This window comes from Pseudopipra pipra, chromosome 6, assembly GCF_036250125.1.
Source record: "Pseudopipra pipra isolate bDixPip1 chromosome 6, bDixPip1.hap1, whole genome shotgun sequence".
NCBI classification, from domain to species: Eukaryota; Metazoa; Chordata; class Aves; order Passeriformes; family Pipridae; genus Pseudopipra; species Pseudopipra pipra.
Window position 1 is genome coordinate 13138661 of NC_087554.1, and position 15416 is coordinate 13154076.

The 15416-nt window shown below is 44.0% G+C and overlaps 1 protein-coding gene across 3 annotated transcripts; it reads left to right on the forward strand.

Moving 5' to 3' along the window:
* The first annotated feature begins 8814 nt into the window (after nucleotides 1–8814).
* Nucleotides 8815–14207, forward strand: CALCB (calcitonin related polypeptide beta). Of its 3 annotated transcripts, none has more exons than XM_064657421.1 (5): nucleotides 8815–8937; nucleotides 9941–10036; nucleotides 10351–10482; nucleotides 13233–13420; nucleotides 13742–14207. In XM_064657421.1, exons 2-4 carry the CDS (start codon nucleotides 9951–9953, stop codon nucleotides 13393–13395), a joined length of 381 nt encoding a protein of 126 aa, XP_064513491.1. In that variant the 5' UTR covers nucleotides 8815–8937; nucleotides 9941–9950; the 3' UTR covers nucleotides 13396–13420; nucleotides 13742–14207. The 3 variants fall into 3 exon arrangements, with proteins under 3 accessions (XP_064513491.1, XP_064513492.1, XP_064513490.1); XM_064657422.1 differs by having other exon boundaries at nucleotides 13236–13420; XM_064657420.1 differs by lacking the exons at nucleotides 13233–13420; nucleotides 13742–14207 and adding an exon at nucleotides 11298–11839.
* Nucleotides 14208–15416: the final 1209 nt, after the last annotated feature.

Sequence of the window (15416 nt, forward strand, 5' to 3'; positions counted from 1 at the left end):
GTTCATAAGATCTAAACTGACAAAGAATTTATCAGTTATGGAACCTGGCTCTGGTTACATACTTTACGACCTAACCATCAAATGCCTAACTCTCAGTAAGTTTCTGTGATAGGACATTCTGCTTCAAACATGGTGGTACTGACCTGAGAGCACATGGAACAAAAGCAAATGTTGCACAGAAGGCAGGTGGCCAACAACTCAAACGCAGCAAAGGATGTTGCTTTGGGAGTACAGAGAGGAGGTAAGAGTTGTATGTACAACAGGGGAACAGGGATGGAAGCTAGAAAGTGACAAAGTGTAGCTCTTTGGCTGGAAAACCATCTGCAAGGGATCTGTCAGGCTTCATGGCAATCAAAGTGGCCATCTGGGTGCTTGCTGGATACATCACAGCTATGGAGTGTAGAAAGAGAAGAGGATTCAGAGCATGTATTTGCTCACATTAGCCCAGGTTGGGCAGGTTGAAAAGGATGGACAGATGTCCCATGTTACAGTAACTTTTAATGAAGGCAAGTGCAATGATGCTGTCCTGGTTTTTCTCAGCTGGATTTGATGCCTGTGTATCATCACACCCTGAAGGCTGGTTGGACTGATTGGCTGCACCAGGGTCTGTGCCGGTTTCCATGGGTCAATAGAGAAAGAAACTGATTTTCAGGTGAGAAAGACTAATTCACAACGTACGGACAATTATACAGAATTAAGTTGCAAGATGAAATTGCAGTTGATTATAGTGAGCGTAGAAACATTAATATGCCACGTACATTGTGCAGTTTATATGGTGAATGGTGTGGTGTATGTGCATATGGTTGTTATTGCAGTCTCAGTTAGGAGGATGTAAACCATTATGTACCTAAACTTCCGTCTTTGATAAAAAGAGCTTGGTACTTTTGTCCCCTCATCCTCCCTCGATAAGATGACACTTGAATAGTTCTTAAAGTATCTGAGAAAACACAGAAAGAGGTACTATTGCTTTGGTTGATTTTTACTGCCTATCTTCAATGTTCTGTTATTTCAGTGAGTAATACCCAATGTTTTAGATGATCATGATTACCACTGCATCCGTAGAAGAAAAGAAAGGAAAGGTGATTGACAGTTTTGGCAGCAAGCATTTTGAAGGGGAAACCAGGAAAAAAGACCCAAGAAGAGGGGGGAAAAAGATACAGAAGGAAAGTTGAAATATTTGACTAAAAAGGAAAGAATAGACTTGTGTGGGGAAAAAAAGGCAACAATATTTGACAATTAAGCAGAGGAGAGAACAGTCAAAACTGGCTTTACCATGGTTTTGAGTCTCTATGACAGAGAAGAAATGGTGATGTTATCCACTGTAACAGAGGAAGGGAAAGTGAAGAGCGTGACTGTAGAACAATAAAATCTATTTTGGTCAAGCCAAATGCTAAAAGGTGGTGAATCAACCCAGACTAAAGATCTGAGAACCTCTAAAGGATGCATGATTAAATGGAGGTAAAAGGATCAGCATGGACAAATATGACTGAAAGTTGTCAAAAGTAAGTGATAAATAAACCCTTGTGGACAGATGAAATCACTTAAGAATGCAGTTTTAGGGATGCAAGACTCCAATGGCTGTCCAAGGGCAGGATTCCTTGCCAGTTTCTGATTGATCTTTTTTTTTTTTCTTTCATTCATTCATTCCTTCAGAAGTGTGTGGGCAGCTTGTGCTGAATTGCTTCTTTGGGAACGTTTTACTCATCTTAATCATGGATGATCAAATGAGCAAACTCATAGGATGAATAAAGGTTTTTTTATTTCAATTATAAAAATGATGGCTGAGTAAAGAAACCCATTAAAGCATGTATCTTTATTAAATTCTAAAACATTGTAGTCATCAAGTTTTACAATTACTTTGCATTGGAAATTCCGTAAGTAGAAGTTGGAGACAATTAAGTAACAGGAAATGATTGTGTTCCTGTCCTCTCAAGAAAAGTAGAAAACAATTATTTGGCTTCTTATTCCTTGACTACACATATATAGCTTTGACTTTTGAAGAAACATACTGACAGGTGTGGCTGTTCTTTCAGTACAATACGAAGATCCTGATGATTATTACACTTGGGAGAAAAATTAAGTGGTTTCCAAGTTCCATTAAATACCTCACAAACTTATGTTTAGCTACAGTTTGAAACAGTCTTCAGATTTTTTTATTCTTCGATGTTGACATTGTTGCTGCATTCTAGAAAACAAGGTAAACCTTTATCAGGTAAAAGTGTTTCCATTCCTATAGTAATGTCTCTTATGCAGTGAAATCATGACAATCTTTATAAAATATTATGCAGGAAAACAACTTCTCTATAGCCATAACAGTAAAGGTTTTACTCCTTTCTTTTGAGGGTGGAGGGGCAGGGAAAAGAAAGAGATCTGTACAAATGCATGTAAAACAGGCGTGCTTCTCATAGAAGAAATTAATTTCGTAAGCCCACTGACGAGTTTAGAGTCACGTGCAGATGTTATCTATTACACTCACAAAGCTCTTTTTAACCCATGTCATCATGCTGAATGATCACCTTATATGTTACAATTACCTCCTGAGCTAAGCCTGATAGTCTCATGTAACTATTGGTTCCCAGAAACTCTGCTTTAAGTAGAGTAGCAAATATTATGTTGTAATAACATTTGCCTTCACGTACTATTTACCAGCACTGAGAGAAATCTTTTTAAGTCCCAAATTTAGCTGAAGGCACAGGCCTTGCACAGGTTCCTTTTTTAAAGAGTCAATTAAACAGCCAGCTGAGAAACAAGTGCACTCAGTCCTGCTCATATGGAGGGCTCTACTGGAAATATCAGGATGTGTAGCTGTAGTACCTAACAATGCCAGGACAACTGCGTGGTTCTGGAAGGGACTGAGGAAAATATGTTTACATACATACACACACAATGGCTTCATCAGACCTCAGTACTGCAAGACAAAGAATGAAATGATGACACAAGATCTTCCACTCTTCTTATATCCTGTAAAGAATAAGCAGGGATTAACTTGAGGACTTAAGACACAGTTTCTCACCATACTTTTGCTGACGTGCTCTGATGATATATAAGATAGTATAGTAGTTGTGCAAGCAATCAAATAAAAGTTTTATAACTCTACTATTGCTTAACAAGGTTAGGTTTCTGTTTTGAGGCTGTTTGTTCAACTCTTATTTTCCCTGCAGAGTGCGTAAAACTGAAGTGGAAATAGGTGCTGATTTTGAAATATTTTTGGAGTGAGCTTTTCCTCTGTAGTTCCTTGATACTACCCTGGTAATGCTGCAAGTCTGACCCTGGCTCTGTTTGGTGAGCTGCTAGGGGTTCTCCTTGTCAGCCCACTGGAAGTGCAGCCTGGAACAGAACTGGGTCTGGCCAGAGCATGGATGAGTTTTGCCAGTTGTCAGAGGGTGGGAGCATCTTGCCAGGTGTCATGAGAGAGGGTTGGAGCCTCTGTGAACCTGCTCCAAAACTGAGCTGTGGCAATGCAGGACAGAAGATGATGCAGTCATAGCCAGCTTCCTTGTGGTCTGCCCCTTCTGCCTTGCCAAGCAAACTTCAGCATAGGACAGTGTAGCCCAGTTGGTTTTAAAAAATTTTTTTCACACTGGATTTTGAATATATAGAGGGAAATTGCTGCAAAACCTACAGAACTTTATTTTGCAAGGTAGGAATATTTCAATGAGATTAAACCAATGCCACGGTGATCTTCTGTTTAAAATGTCTTTCATAAATCAGTCTAGAAGCTTTTCTAAGGCATTTTGGAGGAAAGTTTTCTTCCAGAGTGATTAATAGATTTTTCAGTAATTAGCTCAACAGCAGTTCCACGTTCTCAAAAGTACGCACTGAAGCAGCCCAAATTCAGATTTAATGTCCATTAAAATGGAAACACTTTAGTGTTGGGTTTTATATCAGTGTTCTAGTTCTCAGGAAAGTACTTTTATAAAAAAGAATATTTCATTTTGGGGCCAATTCAAACCAAACTACAAGATGGATAGGTAAAATATTATTCGTGTGGATAAGCTTGATGTGAGCTTATGCTAAATCTGAATATGGCTTTTCAGAGACTATGAGAGCAGGATTGAGCAAAGAATTTAAACAGTTAGGGATGCAAGCTTTGCAAAAGCAATTGCATACAAAAGTTTGGATGATCAGTAGTGTTATGTTTCAGAATTTAAGCCAGTCTCTAGTTATTAAAATTACAGTATCACAGAATTTGGAGGTGAAAGATATGAAGAGAGCACATGTTGCCGATTATGTTCCTTCCCCAGAGCATCTCACCTGTATGTGTCATTCCTGACAGATGTTAGAGTAACATGCCATAAAACCCTCCACTGAAAGACATGCCATAACTACAATGCAGCCTATTCTTGCATGCCATTATTCTCAGTTGTAGAAAGTACTTTTAATGTGTGGTATCTTCTTTGTTGCCTTTTAAGACTATATATATATATATATAAAATACAGTACCAGATTGTAGATTGTTATTGCTTCATGGCAAGTATTTATATTTTTGTTATTACATTTCTCTGTAGTCTTTCCTTCTGTTAACTGTTTCCCCAATCTTTGAGTTTGTTTCCCTAAATCATGTTATGGGATTTCTGATAATTTTTACTGGCATTTTTCTGGACTTTCTCCAAATTGCCCAAGATTTTTGAGGTATGGCATGCTGTCCCAATTGGAGTACACTAGCAGATCTAGATCTTATCAGCAACAAGAAGAGTGTAAGGATTACCTCATGAGCCTTAAAAAAGATATTCCTTCTAATATACAGCTTGCTTTTACAGCAGCATAACGTTGTTAACTCTGGCTTAGCTTATTTAATTTTCTGCAGAACAGGTTGCAATGAAGTGTTAGAATGGTAGCTCAGCAGGGCTCACTTTGCCCCATGGGGCTTATAGAGTCTTCTTAGGTGGTAATCAATGTTTGCTGACGGTTCATGGAGACAGAATCCTGAATTAGAAAGACCAGGCATCCACCAGAAACTCAGATAAATAACTCCCTGGCTTCTCTTTGTAAAGAAAGACCATGTGATTTTTAAAGATGGCTTTATCATGAATTATCCCTATCTACAAAAGCTTAATTAGGTGATATGAAGGACAAACTTAGAGCAGAAACCTGAATCGTGCTCATCTCCCTTGTGAAGAACTTACTGGGTCTGTAGATTGTGGCATCACCAGTCTACCCTCTCCTTTCTGTAAAGTCTGCTTTTCTCTGCTATGAACCATTATTGGGAATGGACATTTTATCTCTGCAGCTCACAGTCTTGTCTTTCTTGAAGAATTGTATTTTATTATTGAACAAAAATTGCAACAGAATAGATAAATGTGTTATTTTTTTTTAACAGCATGTCAGCTGGTAACATTTAAGAACTTCACTGCAGTGTCTGTGGCTTGTTGACATAATGGCAATATTTACAGTAGATGAAATGGCCACACTTTCAAATGCATTGGTTGAATTATATCAAAGAGTATAATATTGTAAGAAGTTGCATCTAGTGTAGAGAAAGTCACTTTAAAATAACCCAGGTTTTTCTTATTCTCTACAAATTTAAACAAATTTATTTGAAAAAGAAATTCCTTTTACTTGGAGCTGTGGGTTGCATTAGATAATCTGATTTCTTAAAATAATAAAAAAAATCTAGTAATTCTGTAGCTCTTCATTTCATCTGTTTTAACTTATACCCATTGATTATTTTACCTGATATATTATCAGGCACTGAAGAAAGCAGAACAAGTTCTTCGGAACAGATTGTCTCAGTAAATGCCTTACTTTCCTAGTGCAATACTGCAAAATACCCCTCTCTGCTAGTTTTTCCATGAATACTTAACCTCTAGTTTTGGATTTATCAAGCAACAGCAGACCATTATTCTGTAAAAATCCTGTATCTTTTTTACAGCTTCAGATACACAAACTCGTCAACTCCCTTTCTTCTCCATCTTACATACAAGAGAAGAGAGATTTGCAAAAAGCAAATCTATCTGGGGAGACCAGATGACATATAGCTGTGGGGGAAAAATAGGATAAGCATTCCAGCTGGGAGTCCCTCCATTAGCGCTGGCAAGGAGCAGCCAAAGTGCTTGCCAACATCCAAGTGCTATATCATCTATACGTGCACAAAAGCAGATCTATTGGCATTCGTACCTGTTGGTTTAAATTTACGTTTCTTCCTGTGAAAGCTTAAAGTGGAAATGTTGGCACCTGAAATCCTGTAATCACTGCATCCTACAGGCTCCAGCCTGGGACGGAGTTGCACTGGCAAGAGAAGGACTTGAACTGACTGGAATCAACCATAAAAAAAATTTAGCTTTTTCCTCCCTGAAGGAGTAAACTGAAATATGCTATTACAACAGAATGGTCTGGATTTTTTTTTTTTTTAACTTTAAAACGGGAATATTCTATTTGGAGAAGGAGTACATAATTCTGCAAAGGAAATGTGAACGATTAACTGTTAACATGGGAAGAGAAAAGGAACAGTGGAATTGTGGAGAGAGAGAGAGAATAACTGTCAGGCTGGAAGCCCAATCATTTAAATTCCTACACTTTATTTCTGCTGGTGTAACTGTATAAATCACATTAAAACAGCAAAAGAGATGCCGAGCCGTTTCTTTAGGTGCTGCTTAATGCTCGTAAATGCAACTTCAGAAAAAAATACTTTCAAATCAGAACGGGAGTCCTGAAATCGGAAGAGATTTAAAATCAAATACTTAAACTCCTTCTCCCTGGGGATTTCCGAGATGAGCATACGTGCGAGGGAGCTGCCCTTTAAAACGAACTTTCAAATTTGGCTGTGCCGAGGGGAGGAGGAAGCCTTCTAGAGATCATCCCTCTGTGAGGGCTGCAGCTACGAAGACGTGTTAGGAAAAAAAAAACAACAAAAAACCCTAAACCAAAAAACCAAGAAAAGTGGTTTGGGCTGTTGTCTGGAAAAAAAACAGAATCAAGACCTCAAAAAACTAAAGGGCTTTGCAATCGTCGTTCTGCAAAACGAGGGCGTGGAAGCGTCGCAGCGCCCGCCGGTGGCCACCCCCGCGCTGGGAGGGGAGGGAGCAGGGGCGGCCAAGGGGGGCTGGCACCCCAAAGGCTGACAGCGAGGTAAAGAATAAACCCTCACCTCACGGACAGCGACCCGCCTGTGGTTTTCTGTGTGTCAGTGTTTCTTTCTAAACTTCCCAGCTAAAATCGCATCAATAAAACATCACCCGCCCCGCGGCTCTCCCCAGATTTTTCCGGCGAAACACCCGGCTCCAGCTGCCAGGAGTGACCCGTGTCTTCGGCTTCTGCAAGAACATAAACGAGGAGCCGCCGGGATGTCCCCAGGAAAGCTCCCCGTCCATTTTGACAGTGAAACGAGCGATCCAGCCGCGCTGGGCACCCGCCCCCGGCGCGGCCGCGCTCAGTGCGCGGGGCTTCGCTCGCCACCGTGTCACTGCGGGCGACAGCGGCACAGGCGTCACCCACCGAAGCCGCCGGCGGTGTCCGCAGCCGCCGGGAGCCAGGAAGCACCAAGGCAATGCAGGGGACTGAGGGCAGGGGCGGGGACGGGCGTGGCCGCGCCGCGCCGGGGGTCCCGGGGACTGGCCGCGCCCCCCGCCCGCCTCCTCCGGCCGCGGTCCCTGTGCGCCCCCCGCCCGACCCATCGCCCGCTGCCGGTGACTGCCGGTGCCATCGTCCTCTGCAAACGCCCAGCAACTTCGGGCGGGCAGGAAAGGCGCTCTCGGGGGACGGTGGGAGCAGTATCCGCGCCCAGGCGCTGCCGAACATCCCTCCCGACCCGCTTCTCCCCCTCCCAGCGGTGTTCTCCCACCCCCGTGCCGCGTCGAGCCGCGTCTCCCCGTGGCCGCCCCCGCCGGGCCGGTACTTGCTGCGCCTGGGCAAACACAGCACCCGGGCAAACATCCTGCGCAGGCAGGTGCGGTGCCGCCCGCCGTGACAGAGGGTGCTCGGCGGGTGATGCATGGGCAGCGCGCAGCTGCCCGGTAATCCCCGCCGGCGGGGTTCAGCGCCGCGCAGCGCGGGGGCGATCCCCCCTTGCCAGGTGCCTCTTCCGTGCACGGAAAGGCGCTGCACCTGTCCCTAAAGTTGTGTGATGGAGATGGTGACGACAATGATGATGGTTTCCTTTAGGACTGCGGAGTTACTAGGCGGACCCGTCCCGGGGTGGGGGGCGGTGTGTGCGCCCGGCAGGGCACGGCACGGAGCGCCGCTCGCTGCCGCCGCGGAGCTGCTCGCAGGTGCCAAGCGTCCGTCGCTCCGGTGAGGAGCGGCGGGCATCGGCCGCCAGCGCTCCCTCTTCTGCCGGGGCACCGAGGGTTCCCTGGGGTGCACGCTTCGTGCGGGGATCAGCGCTGGGGAGGCGGCGGCCGCGAGCACCGCGTACCCCAGGGCACATCTCGCCTGTCCCCGCCAGCGCGGGGCCCCCGCCCGCCCTTACGTCGCTGCTGTCGGGGCACCCGGGCTCCCCGCTGGAGCCGCGGCGGCTGCCCGGGGCGGGGGGGGCGGGAATTCCCGGGGAGGGAGCGGCCCCGCTCTGCAATGCGGTCCCGCTGCTGCAGAGGTCGCCACGCGTGAGCGCTCCCGCGGGGGAGCGGCAGGAACGGTCCCCCCGGCGCTCCCTCGCTCCCTCCCTCCCTCCCTCCCTCGCTCCCTCGCTCCCTCCCTCCCTCCGCAGTGCCCGCCGGCGCCTCGCCCGCCCCGCGCCCGATTTTTGTGAATGGGACGCGCGGGGAGCGGGTCATGACGTCACCGCCGAGCCGGGCCCTGGCGCCCAATGGCGGAGCGGGGCCCGTCTCGCGGCCGCGGCGGTGATTGGCTGGCGGGCGCGCGCGAACGCCCACGCAGGCGGCGGCGGCGGCAGGTATAAAAGGGAGCCGGCGGCGGTGCGTGACAGCGCGGAGCAGCGGCGACACCCGCACCGGCAGCACCCTCCTCTTCCTCCTTCTCCTCCTGCCCGCCGCACCGCCGGTAAGCTCCGCGCCGGCTCCCGGTCCGGCTCCCTGCGCGGGGCGGGTCGCGGCAGCCCTGTTTCTCTCCCGGGGTGCGGGGCCGTGATGCCTCCGTCCATGTACTTGTGCCAAGGCAGGTGGGAGGCAGCTATTCCGCGGTCTCTCACTTCCTTTTACCGCGCCCACACGGCGTGGAGTGTACGGCCGGGACCGGCACTCCCTGCAAAGCGGTGCGGCTGCTGGTCACAGAGCCGTCGGGAAGCGGGGCGTCCTTTGGAAGGTGTCTCGTCGTTCCCGTGAGCCCCGTCGAGTATTGGGAGCTGGCAGAAATGAAGATGATGTTCTAGCTAGGATGTGCTCCTTTAAGTCCAGGGAACCGATGCTGTGAGAAAGAGATGTGCATCTCAAAGCAGCTGTCTTCAATTACAGAATTTTTTTTTTACAGATTTTGTTCTTATGACTGATTTTTAACTTATCTTTTTTTCTGGTTTCAGAGTAGAAACATTTATTAAAATTAAACTACTTAGTTCTTATAGTGTAATCTGGAGTATTAGTGTGCTGATTGCCAAGAAGCAAGTATCTTCAGGTAAAGTGCTAACAGGGGCACTTCATTCTTAAAAATGTTAAACGCTAAACATTTTTTTCCCCTTGTGGCTTGTATCCTATAGCTATCTGTTCATGTTGGACACACTGTCTATGACATTGTGTGCAGTAGCTAGAGGAATGTCTTTTCCATCAGTTTGGGGGGAAGTGCATTAAGCTGAATGCAAACAGCTGTACAAAACTGCAGGTCTGAAAAGCCACGTTTTTCTGCCCTGTAATAGTGCTAAGCTATCTTAAAATTTTGAGAAAACCAAAGCACAATAACAATAATCAAAATAAAAGGAAAGGTAACATAAAAAAAATATAAGCTGTCAGTATTTGTGCTACTTGTGGCTAAGAATCAGTGACCTCTTTAGTGGAACTTGCAGGTTTGAGAGGGTTGGAAAACAGCCATTACTTGATGTACCTCTTTGTTGTAGAGAGGAAATCATGGTTATGCTGAAGATTTCATCTTTCCTTGCTGTTTATGCCTTGGTTGTGTGCCAGATGGACAGCTTCCAGGCAGCCCCAGTCAGGTAAGAAGCTGGTCCTGTTACTGAGTGCTATGTCTGAATGGTATGAAAACAATATTCTTTAGAGGTCTAGGAGGGAAAGATACTGTAGTGAAGGAGAGATGTGGCTGCTTTTTATGCTGTGTTTGGCATTGTGGCTTTTTGATTACATCTGTAAAATGCCTAACGCTGCGCATGAGGGTGGCTTGCATATTCACATCGGTGAACGACATTGTCAATGACATGCAGCACAACGCATGTCAGACCCCTCTCTCCTGCGTGTACCTTTCTGCAGCAGCCTGGGTTTTATTCACCCTGTTGTGCTTGCCTCTGCTCAGACCTGGCTTGGAGTCCATAACGGATCGAGTGACGCTCAGTGATTACGAAGCTCGGAGGTTATTAAATGCGCTGGTGAAAGAGTTCATACAGATGACAGCAGAAGAGCTGGAGCAAGCCTCTGAGGGGAACAGGTAAGGACTGCAGTCCTGGGCAGGAGAAAGGCAATGGGGCAATGTTACATGTTTGAAATTTAGCAAAAACCATCCTAGCAGATGCTTTGCAGGTTCAAGATTTTTTTGTTTTCTCGGGGTTATGGCTAACTGTGGTCAGCTAACTGGTAAAGGATGATACTGCAGAGACATGCTAATACCGGTGTTGGACGATGTCTTCCATCTAGTTAACCTGCTTCTATCTGTCTTTTACATCTGAAAGTGGAGGGCGATTTGATCTTGAATGAGTAGGTTGTGTAAAAATATGGCATCAAAAGGTATGTCTTCTAGTGGAGAGTTAGGGGTGATTCAGTCACTCTTGGATTCTCTGTCATGAAGGTGCATGCTGTTGTAAGGCATGGAAAGTCCCTGGCAGAGGGGATGTGTTCCTCCTAATGCACGCAGCATCACTCTCCCTTAGACCAAAGGCATGCAAGAGCATTTGCATTATCCTAACAGGATTTGCATTGCAATGCATGGTGATGTATGAGAGACTGAACAGCATGCTGGAAGATGTGGGAAGTTAAGCTTCCTGACCTCTGACTATGAGCATCCAAAAAGGCTAATGAACTTGCTTGTCAACAAAGTTGGATTCATTGAAAAATAGTATTTTCCTTCTGACTGCTTTTGTATGAACTTGCCTTGCATGGGATGTGATGCAGAGGGTTTGGATTTATTTTGAATTAATTTTTAAGTTAACTAACTGTAGATTTTTTTTTCTAGGGAAGAATGGCATGAATGTGCATGTTTGAGGTTACTCTTCCTTTGGCATGTCTTTATTTTTTTCCCCCCTGCAGCCTGGATAGACCCATTTCCAAACGCTGTGCCAGTCTGAGTACTTGTGTGCTGGGCAAACTGTCTCAAGAATTGCACAAATTGCAAACTTACCCTCGCACTGACGTCGGGGCTGGAACTCCTGGCAAGAAACGAAATGTGCTGAGTGACCTGGAACATGAACGCTATACAAACTATGGGGAACCCCTAGGAAACAACTAGACATGCTTATTTCTCCCCCTCTCCCTTTTTTTAACTTGATGCATGTGGATCTAACTTTGATTGCTAACTTTGCTATGTTCTTTTGATTCTGTTTTCGACAGAGAATGTTTGAGATGGACCTAATGTTAGGAAGACAGAGAATATAACATGCATACCAAGCTAGGGAAAAAAATAAATAAAAATGATCAGCACTGCCTTGACATTTCAAATGATTTTCTTAGACACTGATTAAAAAAATTTTAAACAAGGCTCTTCATTTCTGGCTGCTAAATATAAAAGTAGATTCTTTCTTTTGTGCTTGCCCATGCACTTGTTCAATAAACCTATTTTTCTATAAGGATTAGATCTGCTTGGTTTAATAACTTGTTTTAGAATGTGAGATTTATAGATAAGGCTAGAAAAATTTTGTAACTTGTCTTAATGTTCAAGAGAGGCAATGATAGTAATTTCTAGAAAAACTGAAAGAGAACTTAGAAGTCAAAGTTATACATATACATTGATATGTAGTGCTGTAATCAGACATGCATGCAATCCTCTTGGTAAAGAACCTGAGAAGCAAAGAATTCAGGGAAGGCTCATGCATATTCATTCAAACAAACTAGAAATGTAATCCTGTTTAAAACTGGGTACTGAACACGTCCAGGTAAGAATTTTGTGTTCTTTTCCTTTTTTCTTATTTTACAATAGGTCTTTGCACTAGTATATTTAAAACTTGTGTACCTTTAAAATATTTATATTAATTCACCTACATTATATTATCTTGAATTAAGGATTGAATTAGTTCTGTTTCATTACTGCATCTATCTATCTTGTAATTCAAAAAATTGGCATTGGTGTTGCAAACATTCTTCATTGTTAACATTAATAAACTGTCTTGTGATGGTTATCTGGCAAAAATCCCTCCTACTGCAAGAAAAAGTCAATGCTTTAGTAGAAAATTCTTCAAGCAAGGACTGTATGAATGAGTATACCTTGAAGTTCCCATCTAGCAAAACTGTTAGCTGCAGACCGAACTCTTAGCACAGAACTAATACTGTTGAGGTCTGTGACCTATTCCCATGGTGAAGTGCTGTAGCAGACAAAGGTCTAATTGCAGGAAAAAGAGGTTTCCCTCATTCCCATTAAGTACCTGGAAGCAGTATTTTTATGTGGTTCAGCCTCTGAAAGCAGCTGGTCAGCTGCTGTGCATGTACAGCCCTATCAGAGTCACTGACAGACCTCCTGCAGTCATCAATGATGCTGGAATTCCATGTGCTTTCTGGGTGTTATGGAGCATAGGTGTTGAAGTGAGAAGTGAAAGATCAGTGCCTGCTTCTGCCCTGCAGCAGCACCACAACCAAAATGCAGATCTGAACTTTTGGATGAAGCAGAAACTGGTTAAATGCTCTAGATCTGGACCTCCTTGGCACCTCTCAGTGGTCATGCCTAGCTGGAGGCAGGCAATAGCTCAGGTGTTGCTGAAAATGTGGGCTGGCTTAGTCTCCAGTCCAACTGTCCAGGAAAAGCAGGGCTTGGCCACCTTTTGTAAAGTAAGCCTGACATTTAGAAAACTGTAAAGATGCATCTTTTAGCACTTGTAAGCTGTACACACAGAAGGTGACAAATGCTCGCTGCGCAGCAAGCCTGCTTTTTCTGCTATGGAAGAATCTTTCCTAGTCATAGCATCCTTTACTGATGTTCTCTTGCATGCAGGGTGTGTGCTGTGGGAACTAACTCTTCCTTTTCCTTCTGAAAAGCAGTGTAACAGCACAGAAGCGGGCGTGCAACACGGCGACCTGCGTGACCCACCGCCTGGCAGACTTCCTGAGCAGGTCAGGGGGAGTGGGCAAGAACAACTTCGTACCAACCAACGTGGGATCCAAGGCCTTTGGCAGGCGAAGAAGAAGCGTTCAGCTATAAAAAGCTGTGTGATAATGTGAACATGGTAAATGCATTGCAATAGTCGGAATCCCATGGTGCAGGTAGCCTGTGCCATTACCCAAGTTTTAGTTTTGCTGCACGAGTAACAGACCTACAGTGGTAACCTCTGAGAAAGCAGGGCAAGTAACAGTATAAAGAAAAAATGTTACAAATAGAGCAAAGGCATGTTTGGACTGTGCAGAAGAGCTTTTGTAGATGTCCTGCTTGGATAACTATCTTCACAGAACATTAACTAAACACAACAATTTGGTTGCAATTATTTGCTTATTTTACCAGTAGCATTTCATTATCAACATATCAGTAACTCTGATTTTCTTTCTTTCAGATTGCAATGAGACTGAAAACTCGACTTTAATTTCTAATGGAAGCAGCTCTTCTCCATAAACCAAGACAACCAAAAAGAAGATTAATTTTTCATCCTAATATTGAAAATGTTTTATTTAATACAAATGAAAACACTTCTGTTATGTATAGTACAAGAGAATCTAGTTATTAAAGTTAAATTATTGTATATTCTTTTTATATGCAACTCTATTTCAAATAAAATGTGACAGCATCTATTATTTATTTATCTTCCAGCTTATGTGATCCATGCTACTTATCCTGGCCCTACTGCCAAATCTCGGGGATTATACTAAACTGCTGCCTGGCAAGGCATGTGTATTATACAGTGTGCTGTGCCTTGATGTAAAACAACTAACCTGATTGTACAGTATGTTTAAAAAAAAAATCACTTCAATATTGTATGATTTGTGAATTTACGCAAAATTAAAAAAGGTATTTTAGATACACTTGGATTGAGAAACTGATTTTTCATTTGGACCCACTTATGGAAACATTTGGCTCTAAGCCAACATCACTGCAGATCAGCTAGCCCATTGATCTGCTCTGGCATTATTAACTATAATACTAGAATTTGAGTCAAAAGTTCAGAACAGGAAGAATAGCTGCTTTTTATATATATTAAAAAAACCCCGCAAACAATCAAAAGACACGACTTAGTAAGGCTTCTGCTAGAAAAATAAAAAGAAGCTACAGTTACATTGAGTAAAACCATGGAGACAAATTTCATCATATGTGGTTTAAGACTAAATATTTTTATACAGGCTGTAGTTCAGATGTAATGGCCTAACATACTCTGTAGATTTTTGTGTAAGGTCAAAAAAGTGAATTAGAAAGGAAGAGAAAAGAAGCTACGGAAATGTACATTTCTTTGAAGCAATCCTGAGACAGAGTCTATTTAGGGATCAGGGATAAATAATTAGAGTGAGTGGAAAAGAGGGTAGCTGGAAGCATTCCATGGACTTGTAAGTAGTGCTGCCAACTTCCTTCTTAAAGCTGCTGCTGTTTCACTTTAGTAGCTGAGTCAGATGTCTGTTTAGATTTGTTTCACGCTTTACAGCCTGACCCTAAAATCTGCTTCATCAATTCAGATGAATCCCAGAATGAGTAAAGGAAGGGACCACAGTGGCTCATCTGGTCCAACCTCCCTGCTCAAGCAGAGTTGTCCTAGAGCACATTGTACAGGATTGCGTTCAGGTGGTTCTTGAATACATCCAGTGAGGAAGACGACTCTACCTTGCTGTGCAAAGTAGAGGTTAAGGCTCTCACAATATCTCTGTCTGTCTCTGCTGCAGGTGTAATAGCAAAAGAGAAGCTTGGTCAGCCCGATGTAGAAACAGTCAGTAAGGCCTTCCAGTGACGACACTTCTATACCGTGCTCGGTCGTGGCTATGATTTTACTCCTCTGGGAACCCTTCAGCCCTGGTAAGTCAGTGTACAAAGTAGATCTTGTAGGAGATATAAGCCAGTTTATAGGGAAAAGTTCCAGTGCCTAAATGGGCAAAGAAGGGATGTTCAGGCTTGGCTTTCAAATTCGTTGCCCAGAGGTAGTCTAGTGCTTTTTTTTTTTTTCATTTTTCCCTGAAGTATCTGAGTTTGGCCGTAACTGGGTGTCTTATACCTGCATGATGAACCACCACACTATCTTCGTGCAAGGA

Coding starts and splice junctions, on each gene's coding strand:
- CALCB (XM_064657420.1), top strand. CDS start 9,951: ATGGTTATGCTGAAGATTTCATCTTTCCTTGCTGTTTATGCCTTGGTT. Junction 10,037..10,350: donor TTCCAGGCAGCCCCAGTCAG/GTAAGAAGCTGG, acceptor GCCTCTGCTCAG/ACCTGGCTTGGAGTCCATAA. Junction 10,483..11,297: donor CAAGCCTCTGAGGGGAACAG/GTAAGGACTGCA, acceptor TCCCCCCTGCAG/CCTGGATAGACCCATTTCCA.